The following is a 23,186-nucleotide window of genomic DNA, read 5'->3' as shown; positions in this document are numbered from 1 at the left end:
AATTTTAAGCTAAATTCATTAATGTGAATGTATAATCTATGCACTTTTATCCCATATGTGTAGATTTGTATAATCACTACCATGGCAAAGACACAGAACTACTTCACCGCCACACAAGAACTACTTATATTACCTCTTGTATTTGCACCCACCTGCCACTAGCTCTGTCTCCTAGCAACTACTAATCTGTTTTCCATTTCTCTAATTTTGTCATTTTGACTATATTACATAAACTGAATCATACGGTATATAATCTTTTAAGATGGACTTTTTTTCACTATACATAATCGCCTTGAGGTCCATTCAGAATGTTCTGTGTATTAACCATCCATTTCTTTTTATTGCTAAATGCCCAAAATATTTTTAAACTTTAAAAGAGTAAATTAACTTTGAATTCCAGTAAAAATTAATTGTAATAAGACAATCAACTTAGAACTTCTGGGAAATTTAATACCTGTTTAGCTCTCTGAATTGAACTGACACACCCCAAAAACTTCCCAGATATTCACCCAAGCAAGAGCAGGCTGTTATCCATTAATACCTGATTTTTAAAATGACAAATGCAATGAAAAAAATCACGGGACTTACCCCATCCAGGTGGCAGGGGACCAAGGGGATCAAATTCTTTATTTTGTGATGTAGTAAACAAATCTTGATTCTAAAAAGAATAACAACATCATCAAGAAAAAGGTGAAATAATGAACAACCTAATTAGAACCTTGAAAGCAAGGGTTATGAGCTCTGGTGGTTACCAGTCTTCCCTGGTCATGTGCAATGTAACACACTTTTACAGAGTTCACGTCTTAGAGATATGTCACACAGTTAATGGATATATGCCAATACGCTCTGGAGGGAAAAAAAAATCTTTGTAAACATTAATGCTTGAAATTATGTGAAATTCAAATATTACAAATATGTAATCCTTATCCTCAAAAGATCATTTTCTTCTTCAGCCACAACTCAGTAAATTAGAGAAATACATAAATCCCCAAAGAGTCATTTATAAACCACAGTACTCAGAGTCACCAGATGGCTGAGACTAACCTTGTATTTCTAACTCAAAAAGAAGCAGCATATACAAAACATGGGGTATATACAAATATTGTGGAAAGGGTTGCTTTCCACAACCCTTTGGAGTAGGAAGAAGAGGCTATCAGATGAGGAAAAGAAAAGAATTTCAGTTGTAAAGAGTAGATAAATACAGATCTGTAAAGAAGATTTCTTAAACTTCTATTTCTAATGACCACATTGGTAGAGACAAAAGTCTGGTTAGAAAAAAGGAAACCATTTTCAACCATTAAAATAAGAGAAGCAAAGGTCATAGTGACCATGTAGGGTTAATGGGTATGTTCTGGTTTAAATGTATAATAAAGTGGAGATAACATGTGGTCTCTCGGGAAGATTTGGTTAAACCCTTTCCCCTTTAGTAAGATAAAATGAGTAAATAATAGATTCTAACTGCTTTTTTTTTTTTTTTTTAAAGATTTTATCTATTTATTTGAGAGAGAGAAAGCATGAGACGGGGTAGGGTCAGAGGGAGAAGCAGACTCCCCACCAAGCAGGAAGCCTGATGTGGGACTCCATCCCAGGACTCCATGATTATGACCTGAGCCAAAGGCAATTGCTTAACCAACTGAGCCACCCAGGTGCCCCATTTTCTAACTGTTTTTAAAAGAAAAATTATTAATGGAAAAAATATTAAAAAAAAATAAGGAAAGTAAACCCTATGTACCCAGCACCAAGACTCAACAAGTATTAAGACTTTGCCAAATTTTTTTCCCCTCTTCTTTGCTGAATCATTTAGTTATTTCACCCCTATATATTTTAGCATGTCTTTCTAAAATTTGTGGACATCTTCTATAACCACAACATTGTTAAGCATACCTAGCAAAGAATCTATGTTAATTTTATCATCTAATATCTGGTCACTAATTAAATGCCTATGATTATTCATTCAAGTCGAAATTCAAAGTCCTCCCATTACACTTGGTTGAGTCTCAAGTCTCAATCTATAGCAGTTCCCCCTATTGTCTCTGGGTGTTTTTTTCCCACGTCACTGACTTATTACAGAAACTGGGTAAATGATTGAAAGTTTTAAAGGAGGGACGCCTGGGTGGCTCAGTTGGTTAAGCAGCTGCCTTCGGCTCGGGTCATGATCTCAGCGTCCTGGGATCAAGTCCCATATCGGGCTCCTTGCTCGGCAGGGAGCCTGCTTCTCCCTCTGCCTCTGCCTGCCATTCTGTCTGCCTGTGTTCGCTCTCTCTCCCTCTCTCTCTCTGATAAAAAAAAAAAGAAAGAAAGAAAGAAAGTTTTAAAGGATATGACATTCTATCTCTGATTAAACAACTCTTGGAAGACAGACCTATCAAGAACTGGCCTTGCTCCTCCTGACAGACATAATTATGAAAAGCACTGAGAGCAGAGAGACCAGGGATAAACACTTATAAAAAGGTTTGAATACTGGTTATGGAACAGGTCTGAAAAGTCTGGCATATAACAAACTATTGGGGTAATATTCTAAGGCCCAAGCCCAAGATCCAAGGCTCTTCCCTGGTTAAGTAAATTGGGGACAAACACATTGAAGCCATTGGCCAGGAAGAGCAATTATAGTGTTCCAACATCAACCATTTCCATTCTGAGGTTAAAAATGTTAGGTGTAGAGGTGTTTGGCTGGCTCAGTCAGTAGAGCATATGACTCTTGATCTTGGGATTGTGAGTTCAAGCCCCACGTTGGGTGTGGAGCCCACTTAAGGAAAAAAAAAAAAAGCTCGGTGTATGAGAGTCTACTGACCTATAACCAGGAAAACAAAGACCACTTTATAAAATAGACTTTCTTAGCAATACGCCACCACCCCATCACTTTTTAAGCAGCTGATAGTTAAGAATGCTTAATTCATAGGGGCACCTGGGTGACACCTGGGTGGGTTAAAGCCTCTGCCTTCAGCTCGGGTCATGATCCCAGGGTCCTGGGATTGAGCCCCACATTGGGCTCTCTGCTCAGTGGGGAGCCTGCTTCTTTCTCTCTCTCTGTCTGCCTCTCTGCCTACCTGTGATCTCTGTCAAATAAATAAATAAAATATTTTTAAAAAAAGAATGCTTAATTCATTAATTCAGTTAATACTGCCAGCTATTTTAAAGGTTAACTAAAATAGGCTGTTTAAATTATGATTTAAAATACATTCTATAACAAGAACAAAGTGGAAGAATTTTAAAAAGTGGTCCGATTATTTTTGGATAAGAGTATAAAAAATAAAACAAAACAACAAAAACCATGGACAATAAGGTAAAAGGCTGCAATTCAAAGGAGGTTCCAAAGACTCTGAGTATCAAATTGGTAAAGTTTACAATGAAGCAATATATACTGCTGGTGCCCTGGAAATACATGCTAAACCAGTGTTTCAAAACAATGTTTTAAAGATGATGTACTGAAATATTAAGAAAAAGAGCACATTTACAATGTGGGAATGAAAACTATGAGGGAATGAAAACTAACATTTCTATCCATCCAAAAATATGTGCCAAACATATTAGGAACTTTATTTTATAGAATCCTCAAAAAAATTCCTCTCAGGAAATTTTGTTAAACAGATAAAGTAAATGAGCCCTGATGAGGTTAAGTGACTTTCTCAAAGTCATATAGAGAAATTAGTTGTGTTATCAGGACTCAAGCCCAGATGTGTCTGACTCCAAAGCCCATGTTCTTTCCACTGAACACCTATGTGGAAAATAGCTTTAAAGAAGCAGGCAAACTAGCATTCAACCCTAGAAGAAATTTGGCCAGGTATATCAAAGCTATTATAATTTAGAAAGAAGGGAAGATGTAAAACTGCATAGGAAAAAAAAAATGGGTAGGGTCAGGTAGGCAAGAGACAAATTAATTTCACTTCTAAAACCACTGGGAAGAAATATAATGACTGCTGCCTATAGAAAGTGGCAAGAAAAACTGTTATATGAAAGAATCTTAGTCATAACTAGGTAGTGAAGGGAAGGCTGGTGATAAAGAAGAATTTGGTTAAATCAGTGTCTGAAACCGTTATGGTGATTAGATCCAAGAAATAGATAAAAGTATGGAGAAAAGGGGAAATAATGCTCAGAGAGGACAGAAATGTAATCTGATGTATTCTAACAGGGATGATACCAATGGTGGTGGAGGGGAAGAGATGAAAATGGAGGTCAGTTCTGAACTCTTGAAGACCTTACTTTCTTTGGTTTTAAGTTCTACATAATGCTCAAACAAATCCCTTTTGTTTGGCCCCCAGAATCATATTTCTCCAAGGACTATTTTCCTTTCCTCAGAGAAAGGATCTGTAATACTTTATGATTTGAGAGACTATAAAATTCCTAGCACCAATGATTGCATTAAAAAAACATTAATATATTTTGGTGAACTTACAGCTATTTTTGCAGTATTACTCTGAAGAAAAATATGTACAACCTTAAACCATTTCTAAAAGGAAATATCTGCATACCAAAGATAATATAGTTTTGAAGCCAGAGTACATAGTTAGCATAATCATATAAGGAATTAAATTTCCTTAGTCTCCCAGCGCACCAATTAATTAGGTAAACTGTGCTTTCATGTTACAAAGTGATTAAATTCTGTCACTAGTTCTATATAACCACTTAATAGTCAGGTGCTCTTAGAGCCAAACCTTCAAATATTCTGCCAAACTAGGGAGCATTAAATTCAGAAATGTCTTAGTTGTCTTCAAACCACTTGGGTTTATTTTTATTATCCTTTTGTCCATGGATTTTAAGTTGTCCTAACTTCCTTTTTTATTTTTGACATTAACAAAGCAAAGGAGGTTGAACTTTAGAAGTTTTCGAAGAGGTAAGAATAGATCACATGCACAGAATACTCAAGACAAGATATAAATATAGTATATATCAACAGCAACAACTGGGTGCCCTCTTATCTTTTAGTACTTAACATTTCATATGCAAAAAAAAAAAAGGTTAAAAACAAATACTTATTAAGTTTATAGTATAACAGGCTGCTTACCCCATAAATAAATCTCTGGTTAAACTGCTGCATTGCTCCTTGCAGCTGACTACGTTGGAGCTGCCACTGTTCATAGTTCCGGACGGATTCCAATGTTGGCCTCTGCCACGTTGTTGTTCTTGTGAAATGGTCAACATAGTAAATTCGTCCCATGTTGTCAACCCGACGTTCCCAGCTAAATCAGGACAAAAACAACCTAATTCAGTAATTACTTGTGATACAGATATGAATTGAACAGGACTTTATCTTGGCCCTGGTGCAGGTTTGGTAAGATTTTACCTTAAATTACTTTTGATTTACCTGAACTCTATTTTATATGTTTTTAAATGGTCATTAAGTGAACACGAAAGAAATGCTTTTAAAAATTTCTTTTCTTAAAAGTTAAGATGTATCAAGTTTTAAAAATACAATGCTTATTTAGTGGTTAAGTCTCAAATAGTAATTAAGAAAAAAGTTCTCCCATTTTCTTTCCGATGTTCTTTTGACTGTTGAAATCTTAATAGGAAGAGACAGAATTGTACATACAGCTTTTCACAGATGTCAAAAAGCACTTTTCCCATAAAATTACAACAACTGATCATGGGTGCATGGTATTTTTAAAAAAAATTTATTTTAGAGAGAGGAAAAGTACACAGGGGGTGGCGGAAGAGGGAGAGAGACAATCTCAAGCAGACTCCCCACTGAGCAGGGAGCCTGACATGGGGCTTGATCTTACAACCCTGAGATCATGACCTGAGCCTAAATCAAAAGCTGGTTGCTTAACTGAGCCACCCAGGTGCCCCTCAAATGGGTTCATAATATTAAGTAAACATTAAAACAATAACTTGTTGATTTCTACTTTGTTGTTTGTGGTTATTTCCAATATTCTCTATTATAAATAGTAAAATAATAAATACCTTTAATACATCAATTTTTTTTCTCCCTTTGCATTACTTCTTTGGGATAAATTTCCTAGACAGGATTACTAAGGGTATGTGCATTACTATAGTTATATATACTTTCTGTAAGAATTGCAACTAATTTATACCACCACTAGCAATATTATGTGATAAAGTTCCTCTACAAACTCACCAACACTGGATACTGTCTGCTAATTAGTAAGTAAAACAGTACCTTTTAAGTGTATATTTGAGATTACAGCAAGAGTAAATATTTCCCCATGTTTGCTACTGACATCCCTTGAATAAAAATATTTTCTTCCATGTTCTATAATGTAAATGTTAAATGCTTAACATCATGCATTAATACAGACTTTAATTCCCCAACTATTCTGCAATGACTTCAATATTATATATTAAAGTTTCTTATATAATAGGGAATTTATCTCATATATATGATGGGGCTATAACAATTCTTATTCAGTTACATTAGAATTAATGAGTTAATTTATTAAAATTAATTAGAATTAATCTAAATCTAAAACTAACTAAAATTAATCCATTAAATTAAAATAATTACTCTTGAAGAAACTAATTCTAAAACCCTATGGTTTGAGCCAGGTAAAATACAGAAAGGAAAACACGGAAATAGCAAGACCTATGGACTCTTTAGGTCAGAAATGAATAAAAATAAATCATTCATCATGTTCAATCAATTCTCTCTCCTTTCTAGTTTGCACCTACCACAACACAAAGTGGATGCTTTGTGGAAGCTTTGGAAAAGACTGAAAGGAAGAGGAAAGGTAGGAATATAGGGAAGATTCTGTACAGATATAATCTATAGTTCTGAATAAATTACTTTTCTTCTTCTTTAATTCAGATACTTACCCAGGAGGTAGAGGTTCTGGTCTATCCCATGTTGTTCTTTTTTCAATATGATCTACATAGTAAACTCGCCCATGCTGGTCCACTCTCTGCTCCCAACTTAAACAGAAAATTTAAAAAACTGATAAAGCACTTATCTTTGCTATCTTCTCTTATATGATCATATTACAGAATTAAGGCAAAAAAGCATGTTAATATCTAAAGAAAGTATCAAAAGAAGTTAGGAATAAAGTAAAAAAATGTTATCCTGAGGATGACAGAGTGCTGTCAAAGCAGCAATATCTGCTCAAGAGGTGCCTTATATTTCTGAAGAGATTTGAGGTACATGCACTCAGGAGACAAAGTCTAGCTCAATCTGATCATGGCATATGCAAGACTTGGTGGGGAAAAAAAATGCTGTGATTAATGTTTTGAAATCTGAAGAAAGACTCAGCTAACTGAAAGGCAAAACACTATGTGTGCTCTAGAAGAACTGAAATCAGACTTAAGATTTTGTCAGATGTGTCTCTGTACAGTCTAACAGACACAATCAGTCTGGGTATTCTAGTCTCCTTGATGGGTTAATTCCCAAAGAGAAGACAGAAATGAACCATCACAATTTAGAAGTACCAATCACTTTGGAGAGCACAAGTTTCTGTTTGCTAATCCCTTGCACAAATAATTTTCTATTTTGGTTTCCCATGTAGGTTTCGTAAAAGGAAAATGGCCCAACTACCCACAAATAGTATCTGTTTAGCACCCAAAAGTTTCACCATGAGGGTTTTTTAATTTATCAAGCAATTAATTTTAATTAGATTCCAAGCTCTGGATTAACTGAATGCCACAATGTATATATGTACATAAACTACTAGAGTATTAATTTTTAAAATAATTAGTAGAGATTAAAATGGGGTCATGAGTACGAATTTTCTCAGTTTCTTAAATTATTATTACTTTGCTATAATGACTCTATGATGGGAAAATTTTATTTTAAAAAGTGGGTTTTTTTCCTCCTTCAAAGAGAAAGTAATACGAATTAGGTGTCTATTTTATTACATTGCATTGGTTAACTTTCTATTGTCCAAAGTCCTTCAATTTAAAAAACAAAACAAACAACAGAAAACCTTTGCCCCGGAATGGGAGGGTGTGGATTTTTAATGTGGCGAGTTTTTTTTGGTTCAGTTTGACTCTAGACACAGCATATCCAAAATCAATCAACACTGCTTTAGGATGTTTTTTTTAAAGAACGGAGTTCAGTATTATTGTCCTTATTAGTAAGAACATGCAGAAGCCTAAAACAAACAAATAGTAACCAAAAACAGTTACTTACCCAGGTGGTAGGGGAGCCTGAGGTACAGGATTTAATGGCCGAGGGCCTGAGCCTCCAGATATAGTCAGAGGAATTATTAATCCAGATGTTGCTCCTTCAGATGTATTTGAATTTATATTTGTTGTTGGCAGAGAGCCTGTACTGGATCCATCACTTTCAGAAGTGGCAGATGGGGAACCATTGACAGATGCTATAAAAGATTTGTGGAAAACAACAAACTTTTATTTTCAGAATTCCAAATTCAGGATAGAATTTTAACTTTAAAAAATAAAAAGGTAGGGGCGCCTGGGTGGCTCAGTGGGTTAAAGCCTCTGCCTTCAGCTCAGGTCATGGACTCAGGGTCCTGGGATCGAGCCCTGCCATCAGGCTCTCTGCTAGGCAGGGAGCTTGCTTCCCCTCTCTCTGCCTACTTGTGATCTCTGTCTGTCAAATAAATAAATTAAAAAAAAAAATAAAAATAAAAATAAAAAGGTAGATAGATGACAAATAGAAAATTTAAGATATGGATATGCAGGTGAAAATTACTTAAATAAACTTTTAAAATAACTTTTTAGGTTCAATCTATCCAATGGCTCATTATTAATTATGAACCACATACAAATTCTGATTTCATGATACCACAAGAAATAAAAGCTACTTAAAAAAATAAAAAGGGGGCGCCTGGGTGGCTCAGCGGGTTAAGCCACTGCCTTCAGCTCAGGTCATGATCTCAGGGTCCTGGGATCAAGGCCCGCATCGGGCTCTCTGCTCAGCAGGGAGCCTGCTTCCCTCTCTCTCTCTCTGCCTGCCTCTCCATCTACTTGTGATTTCTCTCTGTCAAATAAATAAATAAAATCTTTAAAAAAAAAAAATAAAAAGGAAAGCACTAATACCCTTTGGTACTTTAAGTTCATTTTCTAATTTTTCATATTTTTTAAAACTGTCTTTTCTACGAAACCCTGCAGATCAAAGACCAATTTTTTGATGTTAGTTTATAAAATAAAGAAGATCTGTTCAGCTATTGCATTCTTACAAATTGTTATAAAGTACATATTATGTCTTCAAGAGAGATTTGACATAACAATTCCTCAGGGAAGTCACCAATATTTTGACCAAGTAGTATATGATCATAAAGGCTAGGAATATATTTTTAACACATTTTTCTACCAAAAAGGGGGGAAGATGTATAATAAAAAACAAAGTTTTTTACTAAAATGATTTGTAGATAACTAGTTTACTTTTCCAATAATGTTTGGTTTAATTATTTTATATTGTCTGTCTACATACAGAAGGAAATACTAAAGATTCTATTCTGAGTAATTGGGAAAAATGGGTATTCTACCTATAGATGTTTACATTTTTACTACATGAAATATGCTCATTTGTTGTATAATTTTTGCTTCAAAATGTGAATATCATTTAGCATTATTGGGTTACTTGCCATTTCTGTCTTTTAAAAGATACAGTGAAAATAAGCAAGCAGATCCTTGACAATATGATATGCTTATGTCCACACTATTATAAACCCTGCCAAAAAGTTGCTATCTTTTCTATACTGCCTATACTTTTAATAATGCAAATATGGTTCTCATTTTTCTTTTTCATTCTTAATAAAGCATTTCCCTCAAGAACTTCACCCTGGAGGAAAAACTTAGGGAAAAGGCACATATTAGTCTACCTATAGAAAGATCATTCTTGGCCAAAACTTAAATGTAAAAATACAGCTAGAAAACTGACCTAAAAGGGTCTCTTGACACTTACCTGAGGTCAATTCCCAAACAGAACATTATTTACAATCACAGTATTGACAGCTACATCCCTAGTGCTGGAATACGTACCTGGTCTACGTGGGGTAGGTGGAGGTGGTCGTGAAGGTCTTGGAGGCCTAGAAGGTTTAAAACCACCATTTGAGAGTGATGGAGAATTATTCCCATTGACCTTCCTATTTTCACCAGCCCCTGCATCCTCAGGCTCATCTGATCCATTTGTGTTTGTTCTGAGTAAGAAAAGGCGAAAGGGAACGGAAAACGAATGCTCTTTGAATTTAACAAAAATAAGAAGACCAGAACTTAAAATTTCTGGCCAGCTTTACCAAATACATAAATAGCCCTTGGGCAGAGTCTTATATACAACCCTCAGAGCCCACCCAGATACAGAGTGAGGGGTTGCCAAAGCACACAGAAACACTTGTGAGCCTTCAAAACTATTAGGTAAGGTGATTCCGATTTCAAGAAAGTCTTTGGAGGCCTTGTATAAGCAAGAACAGAATCAAATTCTCAAAATCCAAATGTCTTAGGAAGGGCCTTATTTTATTATGACCACAGCTAATATCACCATCCTTTTCCTGGTTTCCATTGGCTCTTAACATATTCAGTTTGGGGATAGGGCTGACTGTTCTTTGGCAGAAGAAATACTTTTATCCCAAAGATAAGATGTTTTCTCTCCATCCCAGCAACGGATATACAAAATGTTGAAAATTATTGTTCTGGGACGCCTGGGTGGGCTCAGTGTGTTAAGCCTCTGCCTTTGGATCAGGTCATCATCTCAGGGTTCTGGGATCGAGCCCTGTATCAGGCTTTCTGCTCAGTGGGGAGCCTGGTTCCTCCTCTTTCTCAGCCTGCCTCTCTGCCTACTTGTGTTCTCCCTCTCTCTCTCTGTCAAATAAATAAATAAAATCTTTAAAAAAAAAAGGTTATCATTTCTTCAAACCAATGCATTAAATGAGGGACAGAGAAGAAAGGGGAAAACAACAGGAAATGTCAAATTGAAAAGTCACTACTATGGCCAGCTAAATATAGTTGGTTCCTTTTCCCAGGGGGATCTTGCCATGAATTAGAAAGCAAAGAGTGAATGTAGCCGGTTTGAAGATGCCTCAGTTAAGACTGCTATCTACTACTTGGTAAGCAGCGAACTACTACACAGTGTTAATACTCTACTGGACCTTCAAAATAAGACTGAATAAAGTAAAATCTACTTAATTCAAGAAATTAAAATTGAGAGGCAGCACAAAAAATTAAATCATTTTTAAACTATGTTGCCTTAAAGTTCTTTAGGGCCTTTCGACTCAAAGTAGTCTTTGGAACAGAAGCAAGGGTAACATGTAAGAGCTTATTAGAAATGCACAATCTTGGGGCACCTGCATGGCTCATTTGCTTGGTTTTGGCATAGTTTATGTTCTTGGGGTTGTGGGATAGGAACTGAGCCCTGCATCAGGCTCCAAGTCAGCCTGTCCCTCCCTTCTCCCTCTGCCCTTCCCCTCACTTGGATGCATGCTCTGTAACAGATAAAATCTTAAAAAAGAAAAAAAGGTGAGAAATGTACAATCTTGCACTCCACTCCCAGCACCCACTATATCAGAACTGGATTTTAATAAGATCCTCAGGTGATCTGGGTGAATAGTAGGACACAACAAGACTGCTTTGGGGGTGCCTCAAATGCTTACTTTGAATAGAAGAACAGTTCAGTAATTGGCAGTCAGCACCTGGGTAGTGCTGACTGCCTACAAGAAGGCCAAGCCACCCCAAAATATGAACTGAAGGCAAGAAGAGTCCGCTCTGACACTGCTACACCTCCCCTAGGTGCTAAGTTCCAAACCCATTTTGAGTAGTATACCTCTTTAAGACTCTAAGTATTGCCTCCCATACTATTTCAATAGATTACTAATTAGTTCTTAATGTTTTTAAGAACCAATATTTTTTAAAAGATAAGACAACAAATGATAGAATGAACCAAAACTATGAAACTAAGGTTTCTAGTTTCTGACTCTGCTGTTAAGATTTTTTGTTTTATTCATTTCAGAGAGATACAGAGATAGAGAGAGCACAGTAGGAGGAGAGGCAGAGGAAGAAGGAGAAGCAGACTCCCCACCGAGCTGGGAGACTAAGATACGACTCAATCCCAGGACCTGGAGATCATGACCTGAGCCGAAGGCAGATGCTCAACCAACTGAGCCACCCAGGTGCCCCTCTAATTCTATAGTTACATGACCAAAGAAAAGTTACTTCTCTCTTTTTAGGAGAGGGAGAGTAGGGGTGGGGTAGAGAGAGAGGGAGAAAGAATCTTAAGCAGGCTCCATGCCCAGCAAGGAGCCCATCACTGGGCTCTATCCCACAACCCTGAGATCATGATCTGAGCCAAAATCAAGAGTCAGATATTTAACAGACTAAGCCACCCAGGCAACTCAGTTACTTAATCTCTTTGTACCTCAGTGCTAGTCAAGTTTTAGGAATATGTAAGTAAGTAGGAACATTCAGGGCATGAGGTAAATCTGTTATTACAAAGGTGTAGCAAAACTGGTTCTCTTGTTGAGGATTAAAAACTTGGGAAATTTTGGGGGCACCTGGGTGGCTCAGTGGGTTAAGCCTCTGCCTTCTGCTCAGGTCATGATCTCAAGGTCCTGGAATTGAGCCATGAATGGGGTTCTCTGCTCAGCGGGGAGCCTGCACCCCCCCACCCCCGCCTGCTGCTTTGCTTGTCATCTCCCTCTGTAAAAAAAAAAAAAAAAAAATTTAAAAAAAAAAAAAAAAAAAGCTTGGAAAATTTCAACATCCATGCTCTTTACCCTTCTAAAAACTTGGCCTCAGTTTCTCAACATAGTTATCTGACAACTTGGAAATATGACAACTCGTTAAATTTCCTTGTTGGTTAGAATTGCTCTTGCTTCCTATGTCTTTTAATTTTCAACTCTACCTACTCCTTCTACAGCCTTCTACTCCTACCTGCCTCCTACTTTATCTTTGATTCACTCTCATTATGACTTTTAACCCCCTCTTAAATTCATAGTTCAGCAGCTCCCTTCAAGTCCCATTTGGGCTCCACCAGAGGCTACTACTTCCCCTAGGTCCTTTAATTCCTTCATTATTATCCATTATCCCCTAGCCCCAAGCAATCCTTCCACTACAACTAATCTTCATTTACTTTTTACTTTTTCTACTACTGTTCTCTGGGGCCAAGACGTAATGACAGATAATGTTCTGGTGGCAAAATCAGGTGTAATTTAGCAGAGTAAATAAACTAGTTTTTTAAAAAGTACCAAATTAAAGGGGCAGTCTGTTCTATAAAAGGTCCCTGTAAATTTTTCACTGTACCCAGTAAGAAAAAGTCCCCAAGTTTTCATTTCCAATGTCTAACAAGGTAGTCTTTTCTCCCTGCCCCTGCTTAGTTAAATGTTGCCAAAGTGAGCACTTTTTTCCCTGTTAAAAAGGAAGAAATCACACCTCAGATCTCCTGGGAGCTAAACAATTATAAGTTATGGAGGACTACGACAACTGAACACCATGGATTCATCGGGATTGGTGTACTGATGTTAAAATTAACAGTAATAAAAAAAATTGATAGTAATCTGGTAAGGCAAAGGACTTTTACTAGGTGCTGTAAAATTAGAGAGACCTACACACACAAAAAAAAAACAAAAAGAAATTAAAATTGTGTTTCTTGAGTCTCCATCTTCTTATCCTGGCAGACATCAGTTTCTTAAATCTTAAAGCATGCTCATTTTAGGGACTGAGGCAACAAAAGCTACAGTTGACCTTATTTAACAACTTCAACTGGACTACCCATACTGCTTGGATATCAATCATTTCCTACCGATCTAATCTACTCTTGATCACTTTCCCAATCTGTAGATGGCTCCAATGCTGACTTTTCTCTAACATGATGATTATCCACTATCCTTCAACTGTCTAAACGTCTCTGTTCTGAAGGGGCAGCAGGTACAATGTACGGCCACAAGGATGGCAGAAGCTTCTGAAGTAGCCCAAGAAGCAGGCCAAGGAAATGTACAAGGAAGATAAGGCACTTAAGCAGAAACAGAGGAGGGGCAGAAAAAACTCAAGGAGCTAAAAGCAAAGGCTGCAGAGAAGGGCCCCCTGGCCGTAGACGGAATTAGGAAATTTGACGAAAAGTAAGCTGTCTCTTGTGTCTGAGACAAATGGTGTTCCTTAATTCCACTCCTGTTTAAACATCTGGATTCCCTGTCTGTTGTAGCATCTATTGTCAACTATAGTTAAAGTAAGTCTTATCTTAGATCCTGCTATATATTTAAGAATAAACTTGTTAAAAAATAATAATAAATCAATCATAAAAAATTCTCTGTGCCATTAATCACCTTCATTTCTTTGTTTCCTTTTTTGGGGGGAAAAAGAAATCTCTTCACTTCTTCAAGGTTAATTTGTGTCCTTGATTTCAGCCTATATCCTCTAGGACTTTCCACCATCATTTCACTCCTTATATCTTCCATCATCATCTTCTTCCAGCTCTTTCCTCTTACTTCACAAATATAATCAAACTACTCAACCTAAACATTTCCTCAATCCTATTGCTCTTCACAGCTGGTCCTTTTTTTTTTTTTTTTTTTAAGATTGATTGATTGATTGACTCTCTATACCCAATGTAGGACTCAAACTCATCACCTCAAGATCAAGAGTCAAATGCTCTACCAACTGAGCCAGCCAGGTGCCACACCAAAGCTGTTTGTTCTTTCATTCTCTTTTCCTTCATTATAATTTCTTGTATTTATGTAATTAACATATTTAGTAATTTTAATTTTCCAAAGACTTCCACTCTTTCAAAGTGAAAAACGGCTTCTAATTATAAAATCACCTTCCATCCTACATTCTGGAGATCAATCCCATTAAGACATGGATGCCCATTTCTTGCCAGTCCTATTTCATTGGCTGTGTCTGTGATCATTAAATGTTTCTTACCTTGAGCAAATTTGTGTTTGTTTTGTTATTTATTATATATGTGGCACTTCCCCCAAATTATTCAAAAACATTTATAATATCTAATGACTATAGGATAACATATAGACATGTCCTCATTCCAACATTTTTTCTTTTCTTTTGGTGGTGGTAGTGGGGGGGAGGGTGGTTCTATTTCCCACAGACAGACTGTCAGAATAGAATACCTGGGTTAAAGTATGCAAATATTTTGAAGACTGAAATACTAACTGCTAAATTTTTTAAAAAATATTTTCAAAGGTATTTTCTTATCAGTTAGTTATGAAAATGCCCTTTTCACCATCAGGTATGTAAATATTTTTAAGTCTTTGCTAATCTTGTAAATAAAAAAATTAATGTTCAACAATATTTCATTTAGAAGCCATTTGAGTTTCTTCTTCCATGAACTGTATACATCTCCTGTAAATCTTTCTGTCATATAATTCTCATAAGAGAATGGTTTTCCTTATTATTTGTAATATCTTTTTACAATCTGAGGATTTTTAAAAAAGATTTTATTTATTTGAGAGAGTGTAGAGCAAGAGAGAAAATGTAGAGTGTGAGAGAGAGAGAGCAAGCTGGGGTGAGGGGTAGAGGGAGAGAGAGAAGCAGACTCTCTGCTGAGCAGGGAGCCACCCAGGTACCCCAAGAGAAGTGTTTTTAAAATATGGGGTTTTTAATGCTGACAAATACTGTAGAAGAGAATGAGGTCTTAGACTAAGCCAAGGAAAACTGGCTGTGTGGAAAAAGAGAAGTCAGGTTAGAGGTTCAGCTTATTCCAAGAACAGAGGAGACTCCAGGATGATTTAAAAACTGATTTCAAAAAAATGAAACTATGAGACCTTTAGAAGAAAATGTGAACAGTGAACTTATTCCTGAATAAATTTAAATATACAGAAATCAAAAACTTTGAGTTAAGCCTCTGCTTTCATCTTGGGTCATGATCTCAGATCTAGCCCCACATCAGGCTCTCTGCTCAGTGGGGAGCCTGCTTCTCCCTCTCTCTGGCTGCCTCTCTGCCTACTTGTGATCTCTCTCCGTCAAATAAATAAATAAAATCTTAAAATAAAATAAAATAATGACTTAAGGGCAAATGACAGATATTTAACAGTATGAAAAATGATAAATTGGGGCGCCTAGCTGACTTAGTCATTAACTGACTTCAGCTCAGGTCATGATCTCAGGATCCTGGGATCAAACCCTGAGCCCTGCTCAGTGAGAGGCCTGCTTTTCCCTCTCTCTCTGCTGCTCCTCTTGTTTGTGCTCTCCTGCACTGTCTCTCAACTAAATAAAATATTTTAAAATAAATAAATAAATAAATAAAAACATTTCTCTTAACTTCTGTGACAGTGTTTTCTAATCTTTTACTCCCACTTCTAACCATCTCTTCTGTTTGTTTTCTTCCTTCCATTCACTAAACATAGTTCCCATTGTTCTTGTTCTTTCCTCTTCCTTGTCTTTTCCCCTAGAGTCTCAAATTTCATGATTTCAAATATCATCTCGGAAATGATTCCCAAATCAGAAATGGTCATCCTTGTCTTATTCTTATCCTCTGGTACCAAATTATCAACTAAATGCAGGAGATCTAGAATAACTCTCCAATTCTAATACTATCATTCCTCTCATGTTCCAGTTCCATGTACAGCTATCTTCCTGGGAAACTTGACTTTTCTTCTCTCCTATGCCTCCTGATGCTAAAGTCTCACTGATTTCACTTCCACATTCTCTCTCTACTCTTCCACTACCAGTGTCCCAGTTCTAACCCTCCTTCTCTCTTACTGGATTACTGTAACAACTTCCTGCCTAGGTCTTCCCACCTTCATTCACCACCATATAATCAACTATACATGATTATCAAATGAAATAATTTTTCCAATGGAGTTCTGATCATACCAATGCCTCACTTAAATATTTTTAGAGACATTCCTCTCCACAGAAAGATTCCATGAGCCTATACCAGCATACCTCAACAATACTGGTTCCAGACCACTATAATAAGGCAAGTATTAAAGTCAATTTTTTAAAATTTCTCAGTGCATATATGCTTACACTATGCTATAGTCTATTAAGTGTGCGACAGTATTATGTCTAAAAAGAACAATGTACTAATTTTTTTTAAGATTATTTATTTATTTGACAGACAGAGATCACAAGCAGGCAGAGAGGCAAGCCGAGAGAGAGAAGCAGGCTCCCTGCTGAGCAGAGAGCCCGATGTGGGACTCGATCCCAGGACCCTGGGATCATGACCTGAGCCGAAGGCAGAGGCTTAACCCACTGAGCCACCCAGGCACCCCAACAATGTACTAATCTTAATGTAAAAATACTTTGTTGCTAAAAAATGCTAACCATCATCCACCCTGAAAGTGATTCAAGTCTTAATCTTTCTGCTGGTGGAGGGTCTTGCCTTGATGCTGATAGCTGCTGACTGAGAAGTGTGGTGGTTGCTGAAGGTTGTTGGGGTGGCTGTGTTGATTTCTTTTTTTTTTCTTTTTAAAAAAATTATTAACATATAATGTATTATTTGTTTCAGAGGTACAGGCCTGTGATCCATAAGTCTTACAAAATACACAGCACTCCCCATAACACATACCTTCCCCACTGTCTATCACCCAGTCACCCCATCCTTCCCATTGCCCTCCATTCCAGCAACCCTTAGTCTGCTTCCTGAGATTAAGAGTCTCCTACGGTTTGTCTCTCTCTCTTGTTTTGTCTTGTTTCATTTTTTCCTCTTTTCCCCTATGTGGTTGTGGCAATTTCTTACAACAATAAAGTTTGCTAGAACAACTGAATCTTCCCTTCACAAATGATTTCTCTGTAGCAATACTGTTTGATACTGTGTTTACCAAAGTAGAACTTCTTTCAAAATCGGAATCAATCCTCTAAAACCGTCCTGGTGTTTTGTAACTAAGTTTGTGTAATATTCTACTTCCTTTGTTGTCATTTCAACAATCTGCACAGCATCTTTACCAGGAGTAGATTTAATCTCAAAAAACCCCCTTTCTTTAACTCATCCATAAGAAAAACTTCTTGTCTATTTAAGTTTTATCATGAGATTGCAGCAATTTAGTCACATCTTTAGGCTCTGATTCTAATTCTAGCTCTCTTGCTATTTCTACCACATTTGCAATTACTTCCTCCACTGAAGTCTTAAACCCTCCAAGTCATCCATGAGGATTGTAATCAATTTTTTTCAAACTCCTATTAATGTTTACATTATGACCTCCCATGAATCACAAATATTTTTAGTGGCATTTGAATGTTTACTCCTTTCCAGAAGGTTATCAATTTATCTTGTCCAATCCATCAGAGAAATCACTATGTATAGCAGTTATTAAGAAATACATTAAGAAATATATTTCCTGGGGTGCCTGGGTTGCACAGTAAGTTAAGCATCTGACTCTTGGTTTCAGTTCAGGCTGTGATCTCACATTCATAGGACAGAGACTCCCAACTGGGCTCCATGCTCAGCATGGAGTCTGCTTGAGATTCTCTCCCAGCCCCATACCTCCTGCTCATCTGTGAGCTCTCTTTCCCTTTCTCTGAAATAAATAAACACTTAAAATATAAATAAAAATAAATGTATGTATGTATGTATGTATGTATGTATGTATGGGACGCCTGAGTGACTCAGTTAAGTGTCTGCCTTCAACTCAGGTCATGATCCCAGGATCCTGGGATGGAGTCCCACATTGAGCTCCCTGCTCAGTAGGGAGCCTGCATCTCCCTCTGCCTGCCATTCCCTCCTGCTTGTGCTCTCTCTCAAATAAATAAATAAAATCTTTTTTAAAAATGTATTTCTTAAATAATAAAACCTGAGGTCAAAACTGCTCCTAGCTCCATGGGCTACAGAACACATGCTGTGTTAGCAGGCATGAAAACATTAATCTCATTGTACATCTCCATTAGGGCTCTTGGGTGACCAGATGCACTGCCAATGAGCAGTAACATTTGAAAGGCATCTTTTTACTGGGCAGTAGGCTTCAACAGTGGGCTTTAAATATTAAATAAACCTTATAAACAGTTGCAATGTCATCCAGGTTTTTTTGTTCTGTTTATACAGCACAGGCAGAGTAAATTTAAATTCTTAAGGGCCCTAGGATATTTGGAATGGCCAATCAGTACTGGTTTCAACTTCAGTCACCAACTGTATTAGCCCCTAACAAGAGAGTCAGCCTGCCCTTCTAAGCCAGGAACTAACTTCTCTCCAGCTATGAAAGTCTTAGATGGCATCTTCTTTCAGTATAAGGCTATTTCATCTATGTTGAAAATCTGTTTTTAGTGTAGCCACCTTCATGGAATTAGCCAGATTTTCTGGATACTTGCTTTGGCTTCTACATCAGCACTTGCTGCTTCATCTTGTACTTCTATGATCATGGATATGGCTCCTTTCCTTAAACCTCATGAACCAAACACCACTCACTTCAAACTTTTCTTCTGCAGCTTCCTTATCTCTCTCAGCCTTCACAGAACTGAAGAGAGTTAGGGCCTTGCTCTGGATTAAGCTTTAGCTTAAGGGATAGTTGTAGCTGGTTTGATCTTCTATCCAGGCTACTTATAATCTACTACTAATACTCCATATCAACAATACGGCTGCTTTGCTTTCATATCATTTGTATGTTCACTGAAATAGCACTTTCAATTTCCTTCAAGAAATTCTCCTCTGCACTCACAACCTGGTTAACTATTTGGTGCAAGAGCCCTGCCTAGCTTTTGGCCTAAAATGCCTTCCTCACTAAGCTTAATTATTTCTAGTTTTTGATTTAAAGTGAGAGACAAGCAATTCTTCTTTTTCACTTGAGTACTTAGAAGCAACTATAGGGTTATTAATTGGCCTAACAGTTGTAACTCAGGGAATAAGGAGGCCCAAGAAGAGGGAGAGAGACAGGGAACAGCCTATCGGTGGGGCAGTCAGAACACAAACATTTATCAGTTAAGTTCACCATCTTATATGGGCACAATTTGTCGTACTCCAAAACAATTACAACAGTAACATCAAAGATTACTGATCACAGATCACCACTACAAATATAACAATGAAAAAGTTTGAAATAGTGTAAGAATTACCAAAATGTGACAGAGACACAAGTGAGTGCATGCTGTTAAAAATAATGGTGCTGACAGATTTGTTCAATGCAGGGTTGCCACAAACCTTCAATTGGTGAAAAATATAATATTTGCAAAACACAATAAAATGAAGTATATCTGTATTTACAAACCAAAACCTCTATCTGGCCCCAACCTATGTAACATTAAAAATAATTGACATTTATTGAGGATCAAGCACTTATGAGATTTAAAAAAAAAGAAGTCCCATTTTAGGTCACAGTAAAGCATGACAATTATGAGTTCAGGCTCTGAAGGTCAGGTAATCCCAGGCTCAACTATGCTATGTTGAGCCTTATTAACTCAAGCAAGTTCCTTTCTCTTTCTAAGCCTCAGTTTTCTCATCACCCATAAAAATGATATACACCTACCTACTTCATAAAAATGTTCAAGATTCACTGAAATGAGGGGAAACATGCTCAACACACTGCCTGACATATAAGATGCAATAAACATTAACTGGTTGATTCCACTCTCAAATTCACCACCTCCTATTTTTCCCTTTCAATTACTCTATTTTGAGCTATTTATGCTATAACTGAAGACCCTGTATTGTTCCCCATCTCCATAACTGTTTTTCTTCCTTCCACCTAGAAGTCCTTCCCCTCTCCAATTCCCCAAAGCATGCAAAGCCAAATTATAATTATGCTTTGTGGTCTTGGGCCAAATGCCATTTCTTCCATGAAGCTTTTAAACATTTTACATACTGATAAACATTTTTTAAAACCATCAAGCATTATTTTTTAATAATAAACAAAAATTTTAAAAGTTCAACAAAAGAAACAAGATTTAAACTAGTTCTGAAGTAAAAGAGTATGAGATTAAGGTAGAATGACAATTCTGCAAGGTGGGATTTTCAAGAAACAGACCTCATTATGTAACGGGAAAAAATTTCCCATATTAGTTAGCTGTAATCTAAGAAATAGCTGTATGTCTAACCATAGTGATTCTCAAAGTATATGGCCTGGTCTAACAACATCACCATCACCTAGAAACCTGAGAAACACAAATCTTGAGCCAAAACTAGAAATAGCAAATTGAGAACTAGAGATTAAGACACAACCTGTAGTTGAACAAGTCTCCCAGGTGATTCTGGTGTACTCTGAGGTTTGAGAAACACAGCCATTTAGTTCCTTTAATAAATGGGTATGAAACTAAAACCTGAAATGGATTTTGAAAACCAACATGGAAACCTACTCACTATACAGTATTGTCAGTATTAACTTACCACTACCAACTATCTTTTAAAAGGAATTGGCTACAAAGTATGTACTTTACTATGGCTCTGTTCCTCTGCTCCACAATCTTACCACAAACCTCTCCTTATCTCATCACACTTATATATCTAACTTACACATAAGCTTGGATGTTTATGGACAGGATAAAGTACCATGGAGAACCAAGATGCCAATACAATAAGTTCATAACAGTTGGAAAGGTACTCCTAATAACAAAATCTTGAGTACAAGGCAGCGATCACCTTGAACTTCATAAAAATGACAAAAAACAACACAGAAACACAAAACATCCAGACATGTTACAGAGAATAGAAGACTACGAAGACTATAGTCACAGTATACATAGTGCCTAAATTAGGACAAAAAAGTAAACCAATCAAAAGTTGTTCAGTCATCTTCCTAAATGATAACTAGGGCAATGGACTGGAGGAGATGGGCACAAAGCCCCTGTCCACTGGGTATACATATTGCCCTGCTTTTTAATCTTATAGTTAGGAAGTCTGTAAATAAAAATAAAGGGGAAAAGCCAGTCATGGCCATGATTACTGCAGAGTACCATTTAAAAACATTTGAAAGGGGTGCGTGGGTGGCTCAGTTGTTAAATGTCTGCCTTCGGCTCAGGTCATGATCCCAGGGTCCTAGGATCGCGCCCTCATCGGGCTCCCTGCTCAGTGGGAAGCCTGCTTCCCCCCTCCTACTCCCCCTGCTGTGTTCCCTCTCTCGCTGTGTCTCTATCAAATAAATAAAATCTTAAAAAAAAAAAAATTTGACAGTTTACTAAATGCTTTTCAAACCCATCATCTCAGAGGTATGCTCTCTGGAATAAAAGCTAATGCAAAGGAATTCATGCTTAACACAAAAGACAGGCTGAGAGATCACTCTAACTATCTCAGAAATTTAGAAGGTACTATTCCTCAGATTATTTATGACAATGATTTACTTGGGAAGATGTAGAGCATTGATTAAATAAATGGCATGAAGAGAGGACTCCAGGAATGCCTTTGCAAGAAACTTATAGTTGTCCAGAGTAGTTTAACCCACTGAGTCACCCAGGCGCCTTGTCCAGAGTAGTTTAAATAAAGTATTTTAAGAATGAGATTTGTAGGAGGCACTTGGCTGGTTCAGTTCGGTAGAGCATACAACTCTTGATCTCGGGGTTATAAATTTAAGCCCCGCATTGTGTGCAGAGATTACTTAAAAATTAAATAAAAACATAAAACTTGACATTTGCAAAAAAAGAAAATGACTTAGACTTTCAAGAAAGCACACAAAATTCTATCACATTCTCATTAATGGAAAAATATGGATTTATTATGCAAAAGTTCTCAACTCATGAATGCAAACTGAAATATTATACATTATTATGCAGAAATTTTCAGGAATTCAAAAAACTTCTATTAAAAATCTAACTAAAAAGAAGCACAAGAGGCCTATGCTGTCTTCCAGTCTACAGATATATTTATATAATTTCAAAAACCTTTTCTATTGCTTTTTAATCACACTGAGCAATAAAAGCAGTTATTATTCAGGGTGTCTGGGTGGCTCAGCTGGTTAAGCGTCTAACAGCTCAGGTCATGATCTCAGAGTTGTGAGACTGAGTCCTGCATCATTGGGCTCCACACTGGGCGTGGAAGCCGCTTAAAATTCTCTCTCTCTCTCAGCTCCTCCCACCCTTCTCTTTCTCAGGGAAAAAAAAAAAAAAAGCAGTTATTAATCCCTGAACAAGATGTTATTAGTCCTTAATTTTTCACCTCTTGTGAGATTAGTACGAGAGATGAGTCTTTGTTATAGAAGCGACTCTGAAGGTAGATCTCTATTAGATGAAAGACAACAGTTTCATATACTTTCATTTCCCCAAAGATCTTGCTGAGTTGTCTTTTTTTAACTTTTATTATGAAATTTTCCCTACATCACGCAAGTAGACAGACTGGTACAACAAACTCCCTATCGACTCAGCTTCAATAACCACCACCATTTTGTTCTACTTGCTCCACCTCTCCTCTCTTAACAGCACTTGACACTGTAACACCCACTTCTCCAGATATATTCCCTTATGTTCTGTGATACTGCTTT

At 36.9% G+C, this 23,186-nt stretch overlaps 1 protein-coding gene across 6 annotated transcripts in view; it reads right to left on the bottom strand.

The window, feature by feature from the left end:
• Positions 1-23,186, bottom strand: part of ITCH (itchy E3 ubiquitin protein ligase) — a 129,594-nt gene that overhangs the window by 36,818 nt on the left and 69,590 nt on the right. For 5 of the 6 annotated variants that reach the window (XM_059406828.1, XM_059406830.1, XM_059406829.1 and 2 more), the window contains 5 exons: positions 9,892-10,049; positions 8,075-8,264; positions 6,769-6,864; positions 5,003-5,177; positions 589-658 (listed from right to left, as the gene is read on the bottom strand). In XM_059406828.1, the coding sequence (XP_059262811.1) occupies positions 589-658; positions 5,003-5,177; positions 6,769-6,864; positions 8,075-8,264; positions 9,892-10,049 (689 nt within the window). The remainder of the gene's footprint in view (positions 1-588; positions 659-5,002; positions 5,178-6,768; positions 6,865-8,074; positions 8,265-9,891; positions 10,050-23,186) is intronic. The other variant, XM_059406833.1, reaches the window with a different exon arrangement.

The sequence above is a fragment of the Mustela nigripes genome, chromosome 7 (genome assembly GCF_022355385.1).
Source record: "Mustela nigripes isolate SB6536 chromosome 7, MUSNIG.SB6536, whole genome shotgun sequence".
Taxonomy (NCBI): Eukaryota; Metazoa; Chordata; class Mammalia; order Carnivora; family Mustelidae; genus Mustela; species Mustela nigripes.
Note: the sequence above shows the minus strand (reverse complement) of the source record. Positions and strands in the feature narration are given on the sequence as shown.